The sequence below is a fragment of the Hetaerina americana genome, unplaced genomic scaffold, assembly GCF_022747635.1.
Source record: "Hetaerina americana unplaced genomic scaffold, ioHetAmer1.1.p SCAF_37, whole genome shotgun sequence".
In the NCBI taxonomy this organism is placed as follows: Eukaryota; Metazoa; Arthropoda; class Insecta; order Odonata; family Calopterygidae; genus Hetaerina; species Hetaerina americana.
In genome coordinates this window covers 1,419,669-1,440,000 of record NW_027286952.1, presented here as the reverse complement: position 1 = coordinate 1,440,000, position 20,332 = coordinate 1,419,669, and the positions used below count along the sequence as shown (strand labels likewise).

The 20,332-nt window shown below is 40.4% G+C and overlaps 1 protein-coding gene across 1 annotated transcript in view; it reads right to left on the bottom strand.

Annotated features, from left to right (window-relative positions):
• Sf3a1 (splicing factor 3a subunit 1) overlaps nucleotides 1-20,332 on the bottom strand; it is a 41,914-nt gene that overhangs the window by 7,084 nt on the left and 14,498 nt on the right. Inside the window, exons 7-11 of the mRNA XM_071589354.1 lie at nucleotides 18,658-18,785; nucleotides 15,604-15,946; nucleotides 12,282-12,464; nucleotides 8,839-8,963; nucleotides 6,690-7,215 (exon numbers count right to left, since the gene is read on the bottom strand). Of these exons, the coding sequence (XP_071445455.1) occupies nucleotides 6,690-7,215; nucleotides 8,839-8,963; nucleotides 12,282-12,464; nucleotides 15,604-15,946; nucleotides 18,658-18,785 (1,305 nt within the window). The remainder of the gene's footprint in view (nucleotides 1-6,689; nucleotides 7,216-8,838; nucleotides 8,964-12,281; nucleotides 12,465-15,603; nucleotides 15,947-18,657; nucleotides 18,786-20,332) is intronic.

Here is a 20,332-nt window from a genome sequence, read left to right as displayed (position 1 = left end):
TACAAGTTGATATTATACCAACCACTTGTGGCTGAAGATTCTCACTTCCACCTGCATTTGTGATGCATAAGACAGCAAAAGACCATGTCTCATCTGCCCTGAGAATAGCTTTTGGCCTTCGCTTCAAGTTTACTCTGTTATGACACCTTCCAACAAGTTATAGTCTCAACCTCAACACTTTTACTTTCATCATGCTCAGCCGCAAGTTTATTTTAAATAAATTTTTCAAGTGCATATTTCAAACCTATTTAAACACCTATTGGAAGCAGTGAAGTCTTTGATTCCTAACATTGTGGCAACGAGCAGTGATTTTTCTCTTAAGATGATGCCATTCACGGGGATATTTGATGATCAAGCTCTCAAAAACCACACTTTTAGTAATTCTTTATAAATTCAATGGAATTATTTTTACTTGGACTTCTTGACATTTTTTCTTTTTAGGCAAATGTCCTCATTAGTTCATGTTTCAGAATTGAATCATGATGTTTCACTATTTTATTCAGCGTAGAGGCCAGCAATCTCAAGACATTTCCTAGAGTGTTAGATTCCGTCATAAGAACCAACTTGTTCTACCATTTTCATTTTGCTCACAATTAAAAATATTATATTTCACTTCATCTTCCCATTTTCACGCCGGTTTGAAGCGCGAATAATGGAGGAAAACATAGCACATAAGAGTCTGAGCTACTTTGCCATTTGACTGGTGCAAACAGTTATCCAACTTCTAAATTGTTTGAAGAAAATATAACTACCATGCAATAAGGCAAGATACAATACTTATAATTATTTCGGAGCCCATTACTGTTGAATCTGTTGCGTTGAGGCAGCACAAGAGATACCACTTGTCGGTCACCAGTCCTTGCATCTTTCACGCATCATCATGGTTGGGTATGAGCATACATTTTCATTCCTCATTTTCACTCATGTGCCACATGAGACCCCTCTGGTGTACTTTCAATTATCAAATTAAGCAGCTAGCTACCAGTCGGACAACGCATCCACTTTATTGTACAAATCTTTTCCTGGCAGACTGAGATTGTAAGGTCAAGTAGTTCACATTTCCATTACTGGTGATGCAAATGATTAGAGATGCCAATATTAGGAAAACTGAAGATGAAATCGTTTTAACAGAGGATTCAAAGTACATTCGAAAAATAGGAACTTTCATAGGACCTGATTGAACTGTTGTAAATTGCGGGAAAACGTAAATTCAGACAGGAAATATATGGGGTTTAACGGTAGTTCTGTAGTTTTGGCAGTCAAGTTGATTTCATCGATTCAGTTGTGTACCAATCTGTAGCCTGAGTCGTTCAAGTTCTGGTATAAAGGAGTATATTTATTCTGTTAGCTATCCACCCAGTTAAATCTTCGAGAACGGAACCAACCCAACCAAGATACACATATAATTAGCTACGTTATTCCGTAATTACCAACAATGTAAGTGAGGGTGACAGGCAAAGAACTAAAACCTGACTGATGGCCGGCAATCTAAAAATAACTTTTTTTTGACAATCTATGCTCGCATTACAAGGTAAAGATAACGAGAATTCAATATAACAATTGATTTTGCATTGATCATTGAGAAATTAAAGTATAATTTTCATGACTTTGTTGCCATTAGCCGAGCCCTATGGTTGGGGTCTAGGAAATAGCAACTGCCGAAGCAGCTAAGATTTGAGTGGCAGAGAGCCAGTCAATATTCCTAGAGATGGTCTTCTTATCCCTGAGTTACATTATCAATGCAATCCAACACGACCTGCATAATTCAAAAATTACTCCAATTACCATGATTGAGGAAGAGAAATGTGATGAAAGGCTCGTTGTATAGTTCATCCATTACAGCAGAAAATTTAAGTTCCCATAGATATATCCTTCACTTTTTAATATAAAAAAACATTTTAATATGCCTGATAATTTCATTTTATTGATTGCTTTTTATAGCAAGTAATCAGCAAATAAAACCCAACGGTGGCTTTTGTCAGGCTGATATTTCTAACTAAATGTGAAATACCTCTCATTATTATAACTCTGCAATCACAGCACGTCACATTACGAGGTCTATCCAATAAATATGTGAACTGGTGCCATGTGGTGGCCATGACGCCCACTACTAGCGGTGCCAGTAGCCTGAGAGCCGTCTGCACATGGCGGATCATTGAGCTGAGCGCATGATGCCGGTTATGTTATTTTCTGTTTTTCCTTGTTTTCACTGTCTGTTGAAAATGGAAATTTGCAAAATCACGGGGGCAACGAATCAACATCAAGTTTTTTGGTGAAGTGCGGTAGAAGTTATCAAGAAATTGCTGAATGTTGACAGCCGTTTACGGTGACGATGCTCGGAGGAAAACATCCGATTTCAAGTGGATTAAATAAAAAAAATAAAGAAAAAGCCGATCGAAAATCAAAGTCGTGCTCCTGGTTTTCTATGATGTCGAAGGTGTTGTTCATCATTGAATTTCTTCCTGAAGGACAAACAGTAAATGCTGAGGTCTTACTTACAGTTCTCAAGCATATGACAGGTCCCGTGCGTCATGTGCGACCAAATTTGACCCAAGGCAACGGCTGGATCCTTCGCACCATGACAATGCACCTGCACATTCGGCATTTGATCGTTTGCAAATTTCTGGCAAAAAATTCAATCACCATCCTTATTCGCCAGATCTCGCCCCCTTCGACTTTTCCCTATTCCCCCTAAATGCAAAAATTTGATGAGGATACATCATTGGGAAGATGTGGAAGACACCACAAAGCAAGGAACAACGAGAAAACTAAAAGGCCTAACTGCCGAGGACTTCCAAAGGTGCTTTATAAACAGTGTATGAAAAGAAGAAGATGGAATTTGTGCATAGCCATACGAATGGAGAGTACTTTGAAGAAGGGGACAAATTCGATGTAGACTAAATTTTGCAAAATAAAGTATGTAAATGGCCTCAGTTCGCATATTTATTGGACAGACCTTATACATGGGTTCAATCACACCCTCACATTCAACTCATTACATTCTCAAACCCACTTCCCATTCATTCTGCCTGGGAAGTTGGTCGATAGGACCCTCTGCGTCAGCATTTTTCAGTAGTAAATCCGGTACACACAAACACCTAAGAAAACACCGATAAAATAATTTTCAATTTCTTTCCGGGCTCTCAGTTTATTTTGGCCATCCAAATACTCATGAAAGGGCCATTCCTATCAGGTTCCTCGTGTCTAATGTGTCCCCCACCCTTTCCCTCTGCCTCACTCAGAGAACTTCAAGAGTCTGGGGAATTTTCTAAGTTCATCCCTCAGTATGGTATTATAAATTCATGACAATCTGCAAACACACAATCCAACCTGGTGTTTTAAGCCCCAAAGTGCCGGATGGTGTAATTCAACATTCCTAATCTTTTCACAAGTGTTACAAGGTCAGATGCTCTCACTCAAGTGGAGATCTCCAGTAGCAGTTTAAAGCATAAGCCCATCATTAGTGAATTGTGCTCAAAAATGGAAATACATGCGCAAAAAGAGGTTTTTATTCCATGGTTAATACTACCATCAACCCGACAGACTCGCAGTGGGTTCCCCTTTGTCCCCACTACAGGCAGACACGTATTGTTTCATTTATTTATCATAATAAACACCATGAATTGTTCTCCTTAAAATACTCCCTCACTCAATGCACTCGTCACTGGTGCCAGGATGTGGACAATGTTTTCTGTGCCCGGGAAGAGACGAGGAACTTAACACTTTTCACCAAACAGGAGTGGTTTTTTTATACTTTTTATACTCAATTGACAGAAATATCCAAAGCATACGTGAGTTAGACATGAAGGCAATCTAAAATTCTTGGACTGATTCATCAAAGTGTCCCATAAAAAGTTCAATTTTTCCATTTTTAGGGAACAATGCCACTCAGGCAAAGTGATATAGACTCACTCAAGACACACCACGCCTGACAGACAATTAATACGATTCCACTCCATTATGTGCCCAGCCCATGCAATATGCCATTGTCCAATGTAAACAAACAAAAGACAGTAGCCAACATTCGACACTTAATTAATAGCTGCGCTTTAGACGAGGAAGAAAAAGGCACGAGTAGCTGTGAAGGAGACATTAAGCACTAAAACCAAGGAAGGTGATGGACCAAAGTGGCAAATAATCCATTCCCTGGGAAAATATTGCACAGGATACAATGCCTCCTCCTCAAGGAAAGCTACAGATGCAGAAAATTCGAAATCAGACCCAAAGAACATAAGGGGCCTGCTTCAAAATATTTCTCAATATGCAAAATGCAGATTGTTGCACAGACGTCGTAGTCTTCCAGCCCAGGATCCCAAGTGCAGAGAACAGGCCTGAGGTTGGATGCACCGTCAGAACCAGACGGGCATTCTAAGGAGATCCTTCCATTGAGCAATGAACTGGACATCAGCACTGCTCCTGTGCTTCCAACTACCCCTCTCCACTCCCCCTCACCTCACCTCCTCCACACCCAAACCATCTTCCCACTCATGCACACATACACTCGGGAATACAACGCATAGTCACCTGATGCTATGGCAAGAGCTTGGTCATGGACGGGGAAATGAAAAGTGATTCATAGAATTGGAATGTTTTCATTGAATTAAAGTTTTGCCTATTCGAAGTTATACAATGTATAGATTAGAAAGATAGAAAAAATTCAAAGAAAGGCAGCAAGATATGCACTCAGAAGGTACAAAAGAACAGATAGTGTCACAGAAATGTTGGACATACTGACATGGGAGAGTTTGAAAAATAGAAGAAAAGGAATTGGTTAGGCGCGATGCATAGAATTGTTAAAAAGGACGAAGCGTGGGAAGATTTATGGGAAGAGATATAATAGAAATAAGAACACAAAAAACAAGTACAAAAAATACTCTCTTTTTTAAAGAGAACTGTTGTTGATTGGAACCAGCTGCCTGGAGGTTTGTTTGAGCCCTTTCCATCCAATTTTAGAAGTTTAAAGAATAAGTGTTAAGCAGCAAACCACTGGATGATCAACTTTATTGATCAGTGATTATTATACTGCTGCACCTATTATATTGTTTGCAAGTGATGTGTATTGCGTGAGAAGTTGCATTGCAAAAGTGAATGATACGTGATTTTGAATGGTATATGAAGTTGAAGAGTGCGCCATTATGGACGGAGAGCAGCGATGGGCGGTGCTTTGCACGTATGGTGTGAACCTAGCTCACGTGTGACAGTAGAGGTACGGTTGGTAATCTTTAAGTGTCATTGCATATAATAGTATTTGTCTCAGATATGTACTTCTTGTGTAAGCATGTATGTGCATTGTCAGAGAGTGACCGTTGACCAGACTTGACCATTGCCACCAGGACAATTGCCTCATTGCAATGATATAAATTCTAAAATAAAATAAATAAAGTATGTTTGTCCCACCTGGGGAATATTTCCCTGACCATGAAGTTAGAGGATGAATAGAGACAGCATGGCCATGGACATAATAATAAGACTTAGGGGGAGTTGAAAGGCAGGAGTTCCAAAATTCAAAGTTCCATCATTATTTTTACGACACAAGGTCGAGCTAACTTCATAGATGGAGTGAACATTGATGCTGCAGAGCCATCCCTCACTGCAAGAATCAGAGAGAAAGATTTTTGTGCTCAAGTGGACGAGGGAAAGGAGTGGTGCCAAAGTTGTGAGGCCCACGCAAGTTGTAAATAATCAGAGGCTTCTTGAGAGACTACATGATTTGCTTGTTCCTTCTTTGCTGAAAACGCATTCATGTCAACCTTCTCAGGCCGAGGGTCTCAATGAGGGCCTGGGACTCAACTAGCAGCTGTCTCTCTCCTTGTGGCGAATTCTCAATAGTTTCTCATAGAAACAAGCAGGGCTACTCGAGGAGATACTCCCCAACACCAAAATTGCACGGAAAAACTAACATGATAATCATGAGCAAATGACTAGAGATATTTCTGAATAAAGTCCACATTTCAAATTCTCAGGTCCTATTTGGGTATTTTTTTTTTGTTAGGATGGTTGGAATGGCATCCCCAATAAAACACAAAGAGCATCCAGGCTTTGAAATCTCAAATATTGGAAATTTCCCTGCAGAATCAATTTTTTCCAGCTCTTTCACACATGCTGCTACCAATCGCATAACTAGTAGAAGTCTAAACTAAAGTTTTGAAAGGACAAATATGTTTTTACGGTATAATATTGTGTTTAATTGTATGATTGATGTGGATGGACTAAAGTTTTGTTAATACTTAAGTCCATTCCTCTGAGGAAATGAGAACATCTGCATTTGAAATATCAGGGTCTCCACAGGTATTTCATTCAGGATTCAGGATGAATTTTCATAAAAAGGTTTGCCTTAGTTCTCTGACAGCAGGGTTGAATACTGCCCGACTGAAAAATATTTTGCACAAAGGAAATACTCCCAAAATATGCTATCTGTGTACACACACACCAAAATCACATAATAATCAATTTCCTTGGCTCATCCTCTTGAGATTGTGTGATTGTACATCATACATATCATTTGCATCCATGCTGTCATTACGTTACCAACTGGCAAATATTATGTAGGTTACCAACACTTCTCTATATAAATATAATTACCAATAATTCTTGTTAACTAGCATAAATAATAACAGTGAAGCATATTGAACCAATCCATCAATTAATTCCCCAGCCCAACAAAATGAGATGCACGAAGCATAACTTACACATGAGCGGAGGAGGTCGCAGCTGTGGTGCCATGGGTGGCACCATCATCAGTCCCTGCTGAGGTGGAGGCACCATTGAGCCGGCAGGAGGTGGGGGCATGGGCGCCATGCGCTGGGGGGGAGGCACCAAAGGGGGCTGGGGGACGGCGGCGGGGGTGGGGGGTGGTGTGGGGGGAGGGTTGGGCGGAGGGGGTGCGCCACCCAGCAGGGGCTTGGGGGCCATCATGGAAGGAGGGGGGCCGCCAGGTACGCCGCTCGCCTTGGGTAGAGCTGTCTTGGGAGGTGGCTGCGAGGGGGGCGCCATGAGTGGTGCTATGGCACCGTGGTGGTGGTGATGGTGCTTCCCCACCTGCTGAGGCCCTCCATACAAGCGTGTGTTTGGCTTGGGCCCAATCTTCTCCTTCTCCTCGTCCGGCAACAGCCCCTTCACCTTGTGGATCTGGTGGATTTGCTCCTCCAGGGTTATGTTGGCTCTGGCGGCACGCGTCGCTGCCTCCACACTCGATGTGTGCCCATCCCACGTCACCTGAAACAACCACGGCATCATAAGCCCTGAGGACCACGCTTCTCCAGGAAAGGGCTCATCGCTCTGCAATACCTTGACCAGGCACGAGTGGCAGATTTTCGTCCTCATTCAGTCTCACCGCCATTACGCATTTACATTTTGACTATGACTTTTGGGATGCGCGTGAGATAATTTTCATTGACTACCTTGAAAAAGGAAAAACGGCGAGTATTATGCAAACCTATTGCAACGTTTGAGCGAAGGAATCAAGCAAAAGCGGCCGCATTTGGCTCTAGAAGAAAGTGTTGTTTCATCGAGACAATGCAGCACCAGCTCACAAATCCACTATTGCGCAATCGCCAAAATTCATAAATTAAAGTTTCAATTGCCACCTCATGCCTCACCCTATTCTCCAGATTAAGACCCCTCAGATTATTTTCTGTTCGCAAACTTGGAAAAATGGCTGTGTTCAATGATTTTCCAACCGTGAAGAAGTGGGTCGGCAGTTAACGGCTATTTCAAGGAGTAAGACAGTTATTATAATAAAAAGGAAGAATCGAACTTAATGAACATCTCTGGGAAAAGTGTTTAATAGAGCTGAGAGGAGATTTTTGTACAAAATTTTTGCGCTTTCTTAGTTAGGCCGGGTACTTCTGGAATTACCCTCGTATTCTCCAAACTGTACACTATGTCTGCAGGGCCAAAGAAACACATTATTATCATTATATACATTATTTTTTGAAGGAAAGTGTTTATACTGTTACAAAGCAAGATGCATTGCAGTGTGGATGAGTTCTTAGATGACAAACTCACAAGCATGAATCTCCCACTGTCAACATCTCCAATATTGTCTGTTATCTTCTTTGATCTGTGCATTATTATCCCATTTTGTGCATTCTCTCCTTTCCGTGTCCATGTGAATGGTCCAATAATGACGAGTTCCACAGGGTGTGGCGCTTAAATCTGGACAAACATGCATTTCCTTGAATGAGGTTTCCTCGCTGGGTTAGCGAAACCTTCCCAGACTTCTCCGAGGCATTACACTTACCCACAATATTGTAGACAGCTAATCTGGGGTACCCGAAGAAGAATCAAACTATTTTGCTGGGCGATCACCCGGCGTTAACACTATCGATTAATAGCGGCTCTTTGATTGTACTCAGCACTTGTACGATTGAGCATCTTGGCCATTTTGAGGTTATGACTGTTCACTAGATGCCTATAGCTTTCAAGAATGGCAATTGGAGCCTCCAGTAGAACTACAATATGGCGGGAAATTCAAATTGAAATCTGTGCAGATTTAATCACCGCACGGTGTACGTCTTTTGACCACTTAGAATAATGAAGCACCATGGTTATACATCCCATAAGTCTGGAACACAGCACTAAAAGCAGTAATAATTCTGAAAATTCATAATTCAAAATTGAAACAGCAAAATTCAAATTACTGACAAAAATCTTCAATATTCATATGAAAAATCATGCAATCTAAATTTAGAGTTTTGCATTTTCATACATTTACATACAATACATACATTTTTACATGAAGCGTAAAATTAAGTCACTTCCTCCAAAATGCATTATCAAAGAAAGTTGAGAGATTTGCACACAATAAAAAATTGCGATCTCATTGATGAGAAATACCTTTTCATCCTTCCTCTTGTCCTCTTCCCCAATCTTCTTTCCAATGGCCGTTTCCTCATCTCCAATACCAAAGATATCTGTTCGTCTCTCGGCCAACTGCTTTAAGCTAGCCTCAATTGCTGAGCCTAGTCGTAATGAATAAGATTTAGAGTCAGAGGCAAATGTAAACCACCATACACTGATTACAATCTGGAATATTTTATCAATGAGGAATGTACTTTTCTATTAAATTAAAGGGTCATAAAGAGCAGGCAGGCCTCTCCTATGTGCCATTCTCATTTTCCCAGGCAAGTGGAAGTATATACAGCAAATTACTCCTCAGCTGATGGAGGAGGAATGAAAACAGCAATAATTTTAATGGCATTTGATAACCTCAAGGGATGGTTTAAGATAGACTTGAAAGAACTACCAAAGCCTTACAATAGGTTTTCTTTACATATGGAAGTCACAATTTAGGTAAAAAAGTGGCAAGTGCTTTGAGCAGTTACAAGTCAATTCCAAAAATTTTACTCATTTGAATCCTCATTCTAAAAATTAAGATCTTTGGCCCATGATTACTACATGCCATTGATTCCTTTGAAAAAATTACTCAATCCCAATTTATAAAAGTATTACCAGGATAGTAGTCTGGTAGTACTGCTGGCAGAAACCATTTCACAAAATTATCAATAAATTGACACAAGATCCAATTTAGGACTTTTCTTAACTTTCTGGCAGGAATGCCCCTAAAATTAGTGGCTGGCAGATTAGCCTTCAAACATTATTAAAATACACAATATCTTTACAATGTAATTACAATAGCTGTACGAAAAAAAGATGAGACTGGTCTTTCTACAAATGGCAAACTCATTATTTATTGACATGCAGTTAAGTTTATGTGATAAAATCACGGAAGAAAAAACCAAAACAATGAGTTTTTTCGAATTATGAGAATTTTCCGGAAATAAAATGGAAATCCTTACCCTGCCATTCAAAAGAACAAAAAACAATACACAAAAAATAATTATTTTGAAGTTTGCCAAAATTACCGACATAACCTAAAAATTCTTTGAAAAACTCAAATATTTTTCCTGAGCTTAATTTCGATCCAAAACATCTGAAAAAAATCATGATGTTTTTGGGCATGAAAATGTATGTTCATGAATTTTTTCAGAGTTTTTAAATCAAAGGATCGCTCAGGAAATTTTTTTTTTTGAAAAAACACATTTTTTTGGGATAGGAGACCCCTGGGGCCACCACCTCGAGGGCTAAAAATTGGGCCAAAGGGGTTTCTAAATTTTCACTTTCGAGTGCCCAATCCTAAATAAGAATCCAGCCAAGGGCAGATTTTACCATCTTATCCCACTATAGCCTTTGTACCAGATTGAAGGAACAAATATTTATAATATGGTTTATTTCATAACACTCTTGTGAGATATTTAATTTTCAATCTGAAAATAACTTTGTTTTTCCCATTCCTGAATTTCAAGAGGCTTGTTCAATAATGATGGTCAAATATTTTTTATTCCCATAATTGATTGTGCAAAAATTTAATTTTGTGGCAGCACATTGTATTCTGTATGTTCACACATTTGTGAAATGCATAATGTATATATGGTGCAAGTTTCACTGATTTGGCCCTGGTATTGCATCAGTGGCATGCATTGCAGGTTGAAACAACATGCTCAGTCCAGATGTGCCACTTCCACTCCTGATGAGGACAGACATATGATAGCGATGGCAGAGAACCACCCCACTACCCCAGAACTAACCCAAAGGTCAGTTTGGTAGGCGATGGTACAGTTCACCCAGTATTAAGCCCAATACGGCGTGTGAAATTCACACATCAGGGGAGGGGGGCCAGTTTCATTTCCTTTGCCGGTTATGGTTTCCCAGGAAGATCTGGTACCCGAAAATTCACACAGCTCAGGTGGAGCCGAGGAGTGCCCAGAGAGGCTTGCCTAGGAATTGAACCCAGGCCCTCCAGTCAGTGGTCCAAAGCTATGCCCCCTGGACTACCACAGCCCTTTCAATCTTGAACATAAAATTTATTTATTTTGGCATGGATTGTATTTGGCGTTACTTTAAACTGGAAAAATTGTGTTGCTTGAAAAAAAAGATTCTGAACAAATTATGCTCGTCATCAAGGTTCAGCTGTATCATCATTTTATTCTTCCTGGATGGAAAGAATACATTGTAGGGTCCTTTCCAGTGTAAACAAGAAATGATTACGCATATTTGGATTTGTATAATATAGCTCAAATATTATTCTAAACTTGACTAGAAGATATCTCTTGAAGAACACATACTTTGCTTCCATTAGTTATAGATTTGTTCCTGGGAATTCCTGTGCTTTACAAATTGAATTCCTTGATTTTTGCATTGAAATGAGAAACAACAGGGAAATGCAAGATAGTTTTTGATGACGCCAATAAGAGCATAGCATCCATTTAGCAGCATGATATATTATCAAAATTGTTATTCTCAGTATCATTGAGTGTACACAATTCAATCTAAGAATTACAACATCAAATTCAGTAATGTATTTATGTGTCTTAAAGCAGTTGTATTCTCAACAAAGAATTAGAATTATATAAAATGAGAGAGGTCTCAGGTTCCTGTTAGGCAATGTGCAATAGACTATTATCATAAAACGACTTTGCTAAATGAAAATAATTGATTGATTAAGCAATGCAGTAGCCATGTTGGTTGGCAGCATATGAAGAATTTGCATGGCATGGAGAAGATGCCCGTCAGTCAGCATTGAGGACTGCCATCATCATTTGGCAGAACCACAGGGAAGAGTGGACTCTCCTTTAGTAGTGGCATTACTTAGGCCTGGCCTTTTCTCACGTTCGAGCAAAACTTGAATGCCCCACCTTCACTTGCTCCATCCATCAATGCCAAATGCTAACTGCACATGTCTGCAACTTACAAGGCCTGCTGCAGATGCATTACTCTCAGTCAAATCAATGAAACTTGTACCACATACGTCCACCATCACACAACATGCACTTTGCGCCAAAAACATGACAAATCAATTTTTCCACAATAACCTTTGGGAATGAAAATGTTAGGACAACTTTTCATTGAATTCCACAAAATAAACCTTCAACACATACATTTCTTCAATGGCATCAACTAAAATGTTAAGTCCATGTCTCTTTGTATTTTGGAACTATAAACACATCCTTGATAAAATGAAGTAAACAGAATCAATATGGCTTTCTTCATTCAAAGTATCATAAGCAAAGATGTAAATTTAGAGAGAAAATAAATTTCAGAGGAAGTGAAATATTTGTTGAGGCTGATTTAGCAATATGGACAATTATCTAATAAATATTCATAAACTTATTTTAATTAGCATTTCAAGCCGTCAAACACAACAAATTCACACCACACTGTTGCATGCCAAAGGGTAAAAGGTATACATATATCTATATATATAATAGCATTAAGATTACCTTGTGCAAAAACAGTTTCTTGATTAAGTTTGTCCTGTATCTGCCGATCGCGTTGCTCAACCCACCTTGGGTCAAGCAACCCAATTCGCATGTGCTCCTGGACCTTGCTGGCTGGAATCTTCTCCCCGGTGATTGGGGAAATGAGATACTCATCAGGGCCTGGCACACGTTGAACCTTGGTGGCTGTGAAGAGCACAATGAAACAAGGTCAATAATGCCTCCACTACTATTCACTCTCTCACATTTCAAAAGAAGTTTTCCCAAAATATTCAGGGATCAAGTTCCACAAATGCATTCATATTTTCCCCAGAGCACAGGAGGCTGGGCAATTTGGAGGACACTACAGTGGAAGCTTCACACAATGAGAGCCATGCATGGTCCACACCTAAATAATCATTACATCAGGTCATACATCATAATTGTCAAGGAAGATTATCATTTGCTAATTTCTAGCCCTAAATCAAACTGGTTTGGTCTTCCTCTTGACAGCATCCTCTGTGCTGCCACTGCTGAATTCCCTTTCCCTTTGCGAGGCTTCCGGTAGGTGAGGAAGCCTCGCCTCCCCCACTGCCGGGCACAGCACACGGCTGAGTCCAGTGCTCACTCTCAAAATCCAAGCCATTATCGGTTCATGGAATAATAATTGTTTGGGTTTTTCATTGCCTTTCTCAACAGAGTTTGCAGAGTGACACCATCACCGAATGGTCATCCCACTGGGGTCAAATGAATTTGCAGCCACCACACTGAGAGGACTTACACTCGCCTGGCACCTATCTGGCATCATTTATAGTAATCTATCCAACAGCACAAATGGGCCTTGGCCGAAGAGTTTTGACAGAAAGTATAGTACCAGCTTTGACAACTCTTGAGGAAGAAATTAAGTGCTTTCTATTAAGTACCAGAGAGAAGTGCAACTTCCATAGAAATGACACAGTCAAAGAGCTGCAGGAGATACTGCATTAGTGAATTCAATGGAGTCATCTGCTAAATATACATTAAAATGCAACAACTTGAAATTGTAGAACTCATTCCAGCCGAGGAGAATGATTTTTACACTTTCAAAACGTTGGATTTAAATGAAACATCATGAAAAATGCAAACAGCTGATCACATAGCAATTTTTATCAGTCGACAGCTGATTTAAAGGGGGTATATATGAGGGAAGACAAAACTACCCACTCATTTATGCCCAGTATCAAAGTCTTCCACCAGGTAACACCTGAGACAGTGTCTTATATCGACAGGTGATTAACTGCCTTGACAACATTCATCCATTCATGCTTCATTGAAATATAATGGAATTCAAGTCCCACAAACGGCTGTTATCATTTAATGCACCAACACATCTGAAAATTACAAAAGCAAACCATCAAAATTTGCCTGATAGTTATCAGAAATAAGCTTTTATTAATAGAAGATTATTCCATAACTAAATGGGATCATTTTAGACTTTGGAAAGCTATTGCTCATTTGGGATCATTAGAAGTCAATGCTGACCAATGGTGCATAATTTAAGTCAGTTCCCAGGCAATCCCCGAGCCTCAAGAGTCCGAATCAGTAAGGGTTTTATGGTAATTTGCAGTTTAAATCACAACCGTGAGATAATTGACATTATACTGAATCAGGTTTCCCAGGGCATCAATATATAATACAGATTTACATTTCATTTAGTATGAATCAACGAGAAAGAAGAGTTAAAAATCATTGACTAAATTGGATGTCACTATGAGTTCAATTGTCCAGGGCACAGAAATAGCAATTGTTGAAGCAGCTCAAATTATCTGAGGGATGTCCAGAGAGTTAATTACATTTTGTAATAAAATATGAGCCTGGGGACAGGACTGAGTTTTACTAAGTAATATTGAAAGGCACATTCTTACACTATTTTCCTACATAGTCCTCGTTCAAATTGAGGCCCAATTATCATAACTATAAACAAACTTTTCAATTCCATCTCTGAATAAATCTGCTGCCTGTCACAAGGCTAGGCCGACCACTGTGGTGTCCCCAACGTGAGCATTGGTGCTGTGGCCATTTTTAAACTGAGGATGCACCACTGCCTCACTCCGCCTTCACTCATTCATTATTCCGTCTCCGTACACAATTCACACAAAGTAGCCTATGAATTTCAATTGGCTTGTGGTTTTTTGCCAGTAAATACCTAATCACAGTTCACACTTCACAACTTGCAGGATTTTTTATGGCAGCACACATTTTAATAGTTCGCTGTGAGCTAAGTATAGAAAATCCACAGTCTTCACACACTATCACCACGGCAGGGTGCGGGGACCGAGTGTAGGGATGTTTAGACACCAAGATGGTGGCTCTACCCCAAAACCGACCGCCACCCAAGGCACAAATAGAAGTTACTTTCTGATCAGCCCTCATAACTAAAATGTATGTAGCACTTATTGACACAACAGCAATACAATTACCGCCCTATTGGGCCGTGGGTGAATAGCAGTGCTTAAAATACAAGATAAAAACACTAATACCATAGGACGCCTCGGTAGCTCAAGTGGTTGAAGCACTCGACCGGATACTGAGGGATCTGGGTTCGAATCCCAGTCAAGGCGAATGATTTTTACACTCTGAAATTGTTGCATTGAAATGCACATTAGCGGATGGCTCCGTTAAAAGTTACTGTTGCAGCATCTCCCGCAGTTTCTTTGGAATTTAATATAAACACTATTCAGGTAGGCAATGGGAAACTACCTCAATTATCATTCCCAAGAACATAGTGATGGACAAAATAAGGAATATGAGTACTGGCAACAATGGGACTCAACCCAACAATTGGCCGTGTGTTGTGCTCCCACCATCGTTTTGCATGCCATGGAAATAAGGTCAGTGAAGCAGAATGATAGACTTGGGGGCTTGTGAAATGTGGGTGTGGAGAAGGATGGAGAGGAAAGGAAAACAAATGAGGAAGTGCTGGGTATGGTGAAAGGGGATGAGAGGGGATTGTCGGGAGTAATCGTAAGGAGACATAAGGAGAGAAGGGGCAAGAATAGGATAAGGATGTTGGATGGAATGAAGGGAGGAAGGAAATAGGCAGAGACAAAGAGGGACTTGTTGGGGAGTAAGATTTTGGGTTATGGTTTGTTTGCTAGGAGAAACTAAGTATTTATTTGGTGGTTGTGTCCATCCAAGACCTATCTTAACCCGTATATTACCAAATAATAATGATTAGAAAGGACCCACAGAGAATATAATTCCAATTGGAGCATTGATGATATTTTAGCCATCAAAAAAAAAGTGAGAGAGGATGAGTGAAAATGAAATATAGAAAGAGGAGAAAAGGCGCATGCTGAGTGCATACCTTGATGGTGCTTGGGGTCATATCCCCTCTTGACCACCACCTTGTCCGGCATGGGTGGGAGGGGAGGGGGCTGAGGCACCTCTTTGGGTGGCAGGGGCGGGTTGCTGCCTGCCGCCGTGGGCGCCTGCCCTCGCACCCCCTCGTCCCCATCTTCGTCGTCGCTTGACTCCTCCTCCATGTCCTGCACCTGTGTGTTGTCCTTGGCCTCCTTGGCCAGCTGGTCCTCCTCCTCCTCCTCCTCCTCCCTCCGCCCCCTCGCTGCCCCCCGTCCGCCCTCCGCCCCACCCTCCTCCTCGTCGCTCCCCAGCTGCATCTCCACCTCCTCCCAGTCTTCAATGCGCTCCTGACGAGAGACCACACCAGTTAGCGCACCCCTCATGCAAACAACGGCTGACAACTAGGTAAATCCTCGCAGGCAATTTCACCACCACCACTCAGGGATTGGTTCTCATAACCACATATAATAATCACATATAAACCTTATAAGATGTGGAACTCATGAACAGTGGAACCTTGCTTAGTGAGCATCTCACACAATGAGTAATTTGCATAATGAGCAAAAATATTGTTCCCGAATATGACTTGCTTAGCAAGCGTTTTTTTTCGCATGACGATGAGAGGGGATAGCCCGGAATGACTGCATGCCTGCTGCTTCAGTTTGTGTTCAGCACTCATTCTGCTAGCACCTTTTGGTCACTAGTGATCTCTATTTTTTATTTATTTTATTTATTTATTTATCGACTTAATTGGACGAGGTTGAGACTAATAGTCCCTTCTTCCACCTAACCCTACATTGCAGACATTACATTGAAGACAATCACATACAACCAAGCCCTAGGTGGAGGGAAATCCACCTAGGCGGGAATCGAACCCGCGACCTTTGGGTTGGTAGGCGAGGACGTTACCCCACCGCCACCGAGGCCGCAAACTGAAGTTCAGACATATTATTAGTGATTTTTTGTGCATAGTTTTCAAAATGACCCCAAAGAAATGTCCATTCGTGAGAGAGCAATGTTCCAGTGGACATGGTTCTTCCAGATTTGAAAAGGGTTTCTGACAAAACACCTAATAGTAATGTTGCAGGGGCATGTGCCTCACTGGATCATCCTGCTTGCATGGGCATGAGGTCCAGGTTACCCTCCCTTTTCGTACCAATGTTTGGCTCAGGATGATTTCCCAGAGCCACACATCACCCTTCCATGACACTTCGTTCCCTTCGTACCCTTCAGGACCACTGACCACTTGAATCAAATCAAACGAGTTACTCCTTGGGCCTAGAGGGTGCCACCCATTCCACCAAAAGAATGGTACGTTTTCCACTGGCACCACATTACTCCATGCCAACCAGTGGCGTGATCAGCCAGACTAGAGTCCCGATCCCACATCAGGCAGAATCTTCTGCTCGTAACACCGCAGCAACCTTCAGGTTGACCGTCAAGACTGGGATCCACAAGCTCCCCTTCCATAGGCTAGCCATGTCCATGTCTCAGTGTGAAATGACTCGTTCATCCTGTGTGATGACCTGCATGACGGCAGCCACGTATTGCACCACCCGATGTCAGTACATGCACGTGAAACAACCTAGGTTTCTGATTAGTTCGACTCAAGAATTGTCCGTACGACAGTAAACTCCTCCCTAAACTAGAATGCTAAGATAAAGATGAAAGTATACTGGGCTGCATTAAAAGTATTTTTGGATGGTCGCATACGATGGGTAGTCAAAGATGAAGTTAGCTCATATACAATAGAAGCCACTTCAGGTGTTCCCCAGGGAAATGTTATTGGACCTCTTTTATTTTTTCTTTACCTCACCAACATTAACTCTGTGGTTAATAGTCAGATATATTTATTTGTCAATGATGCACTGGTGGTCTACAGAGATATACGTAATCAAGAGGATATAGCAGCTTTAGCGGATGACCTAAATGGAATACAACACTGCCGCGACATATGACAATTAGAATTAAATTTTTAAAAAAGCATTGAGATGAATTTTTGTAAAAAGATCATTTCCCTCCCAAATGCCTACTGCATCAGGATTATTGAAATAAAAAGTGAAGACTCGACTAAATACATAGGAGTTACTCTCACTCACCATCTTCCCGGGGTGAAACATATTTGGAGCCTATGTGGACAAGCTAGCAAACAATTAAGATTTTTTAGATGAATGTTGGGGAAATAAGAGGAATTGGCTTGACGTTAGCTGGTTGGATCTCATTTAGAATATGCTGATAGCACGTACATGGGATCCTCATGAAGATGGATTGATTGTCGAATTAGATTACATGCAGCATAGAGGAGCTAGATTTGTGAAATGGTTTCATGATAAACTGGACAGCATACCAAAATTATTAGAGGAGCTAGGTTATCTAGGAATCACTCTTGCAGCTAAGGTTAAATTAAAGATTAAATCTCTTGCACAAATTGGAAGGAAGTCTCTTTAGCAATGATGTTCAAAATCTCAATATTAGCCCCTTCGTACTACAGTATGAGAATCACATAAATAAAATTAGCGAGATTGAGTGGAGAACAGGTAGATTTAAGATGTCATTTTTCCCATGAATGATAAGTGATCAAAAAGAAGAGATGAAGTGGTCGGACTGCACAATGGGGGAATAGTATTTAGAGTCAAGAGAACTCTGGCATTTAATCAGCCCCTGCCACACACCTTAGTGGTGGCTTGCAGGGTACTATATAAATAAAATATAAATAAATAGGTAAGTTTTCCAACAAGCAACATCTTAAGTCTTTCGTAATATATTCAGAATTTTTGTAGCCTCATTAAAAACATGATTACATTTTAAATGGCAATTAAAAAATAATTAACATCAATTAAAAAGATCAACGTTCAATATTCTACATCGATATCATCAATGATTATGGTATAAATAATAAAAACGGTAATTCAAAATATTTAGGAGTAAATTTTTCAGCTGACTGAAAATGATGATTGAAATAAATGGTATTTTCCTCGTCTACAACTAAGAAGCAAAAGGTGCAATTTACTCATAAAAATAATATAAACTTTCACAATATGAGTTCAAGCTGTCGTACCTGCATCAGCACTCTGGCTCCAACTTCATCAGGAGTCGTGGGTGGCGGGAAATTCCCATTCTCAAAAGGCTGGTAGTCTACCTTCTCCACAACTACAAAATTGTGCCAGTCAATCTGAGCATAAGCCACTGCAAAAGGAAACATGGCGAATTATATGCAGTCCTACACAGCAGGTGTCTCCACAATAACTAAGATATAGTGGACTTTTTAACACAGTCATGCCTTGTTCAGTGAAACAGATGTGTTCCAAAATCTTTGGGCTCAGCAAATTTCCATAGAGGTTGAGAATTCAACATCAGAAGACCATTTCTTGCATCGCACAAACTATAAATCAGTCAAAATTATAAAAACTAAACATATTCCATTTAAAAATTTTTTTTTACAACAATTTATTATTTTCATTACCTTCAAAGGCAAAAAAACAGCTAAAAGTCATTCGGAACTAACCTGGATCGTTTTATACTAGCACAGGATCTAGACTGCAGTGCTAAACGGTGTTGTTCTAACTGGGGATTGTCATTAAATCTTAATAAATATTCAGTGGTAAATTTCTTTAAAAGATCAACGGGATTTGTTCACAAATTAGCTGGAGTTGACCTAGAAGTAGTTGATACAGTAAAATACCTAGGTGTTACATTCACTAAAGACATATTAATGTTAGGATTATTTTAGGATTTATTAGATGCATTGTCAGCAGAAGTGACTCCATGGTCAAGGAACGTCATTGCTCTTGTAAGGCCTCATTTAGAATATGCATGTAGCATATGGGATCCAAGTGAAAAAGGCCTCATTCTGGAAAGTGAGAAGGTTATATGCCGGGCAACCCGTTTTGTTAAAAATTCTTACGATAAAATGCAAAGTGTCACCAATATGCTCATAGATTTGGGGTGAGAATCATTGGCTGAGAGACGATTCAATGCAAGGTTGAATTTACTAAATAAATTCAAATCCGCATGTTTCAGCACCGAGGTCTCGCAAATTATTCGTACTCCTACATACATTGGTCGCTTGGATCATGCATATGTATAAAATTTGGGAAATAGATGCCAGAACTAGCCGACTCAACGACTCCTTCTTCCCACGGACAATACGGGATAGCAACTGCAGGGTTATAGATAGCAAAAATTCCACTTGCCACCCATATCAGCGTCTAGGGAATAATTACTTGTACTCAAATACTGCATTCACTTTCGCTAATCCCGCGTGTTTTGCTGTCAAAATATTTCCTGCATGACCACATTAGAATGCCATTAAATATTGTAGTGCTCTTAACAGTATTGCTTGATCTCCTCCGTCCGTATTTAAATCTCCCCTTCCAGCCCGCGTCCCTCTTTGCAGGGGGACCCTCCCGCTACCTGCAGCGTAGGGTCACATTCCCCACTTTTGTCCTTGGGGAGGAAAGCATTTTACGTTGCATTCATGCGGTAGAGGAACTTTGCCTTCTTACTTTTCATATTATGGCTTGCGCGTTGTAGGATAGATTTCATGCTGCATCCTGGGGTGCAATTTATTGTTGGTTTATGACGCATGTGTTTGCGTGAGTGTGGGATTGTATGGGTGCATGAGGGTCTGAAGGTATTTGGAAAAATGCTAATGTGATTTTGATGATAGTGAAAATGGAGAACAGCTAATAGGTAAAAATTCAAATGGGTATCAAGTATTCAGTTTGGGGCTG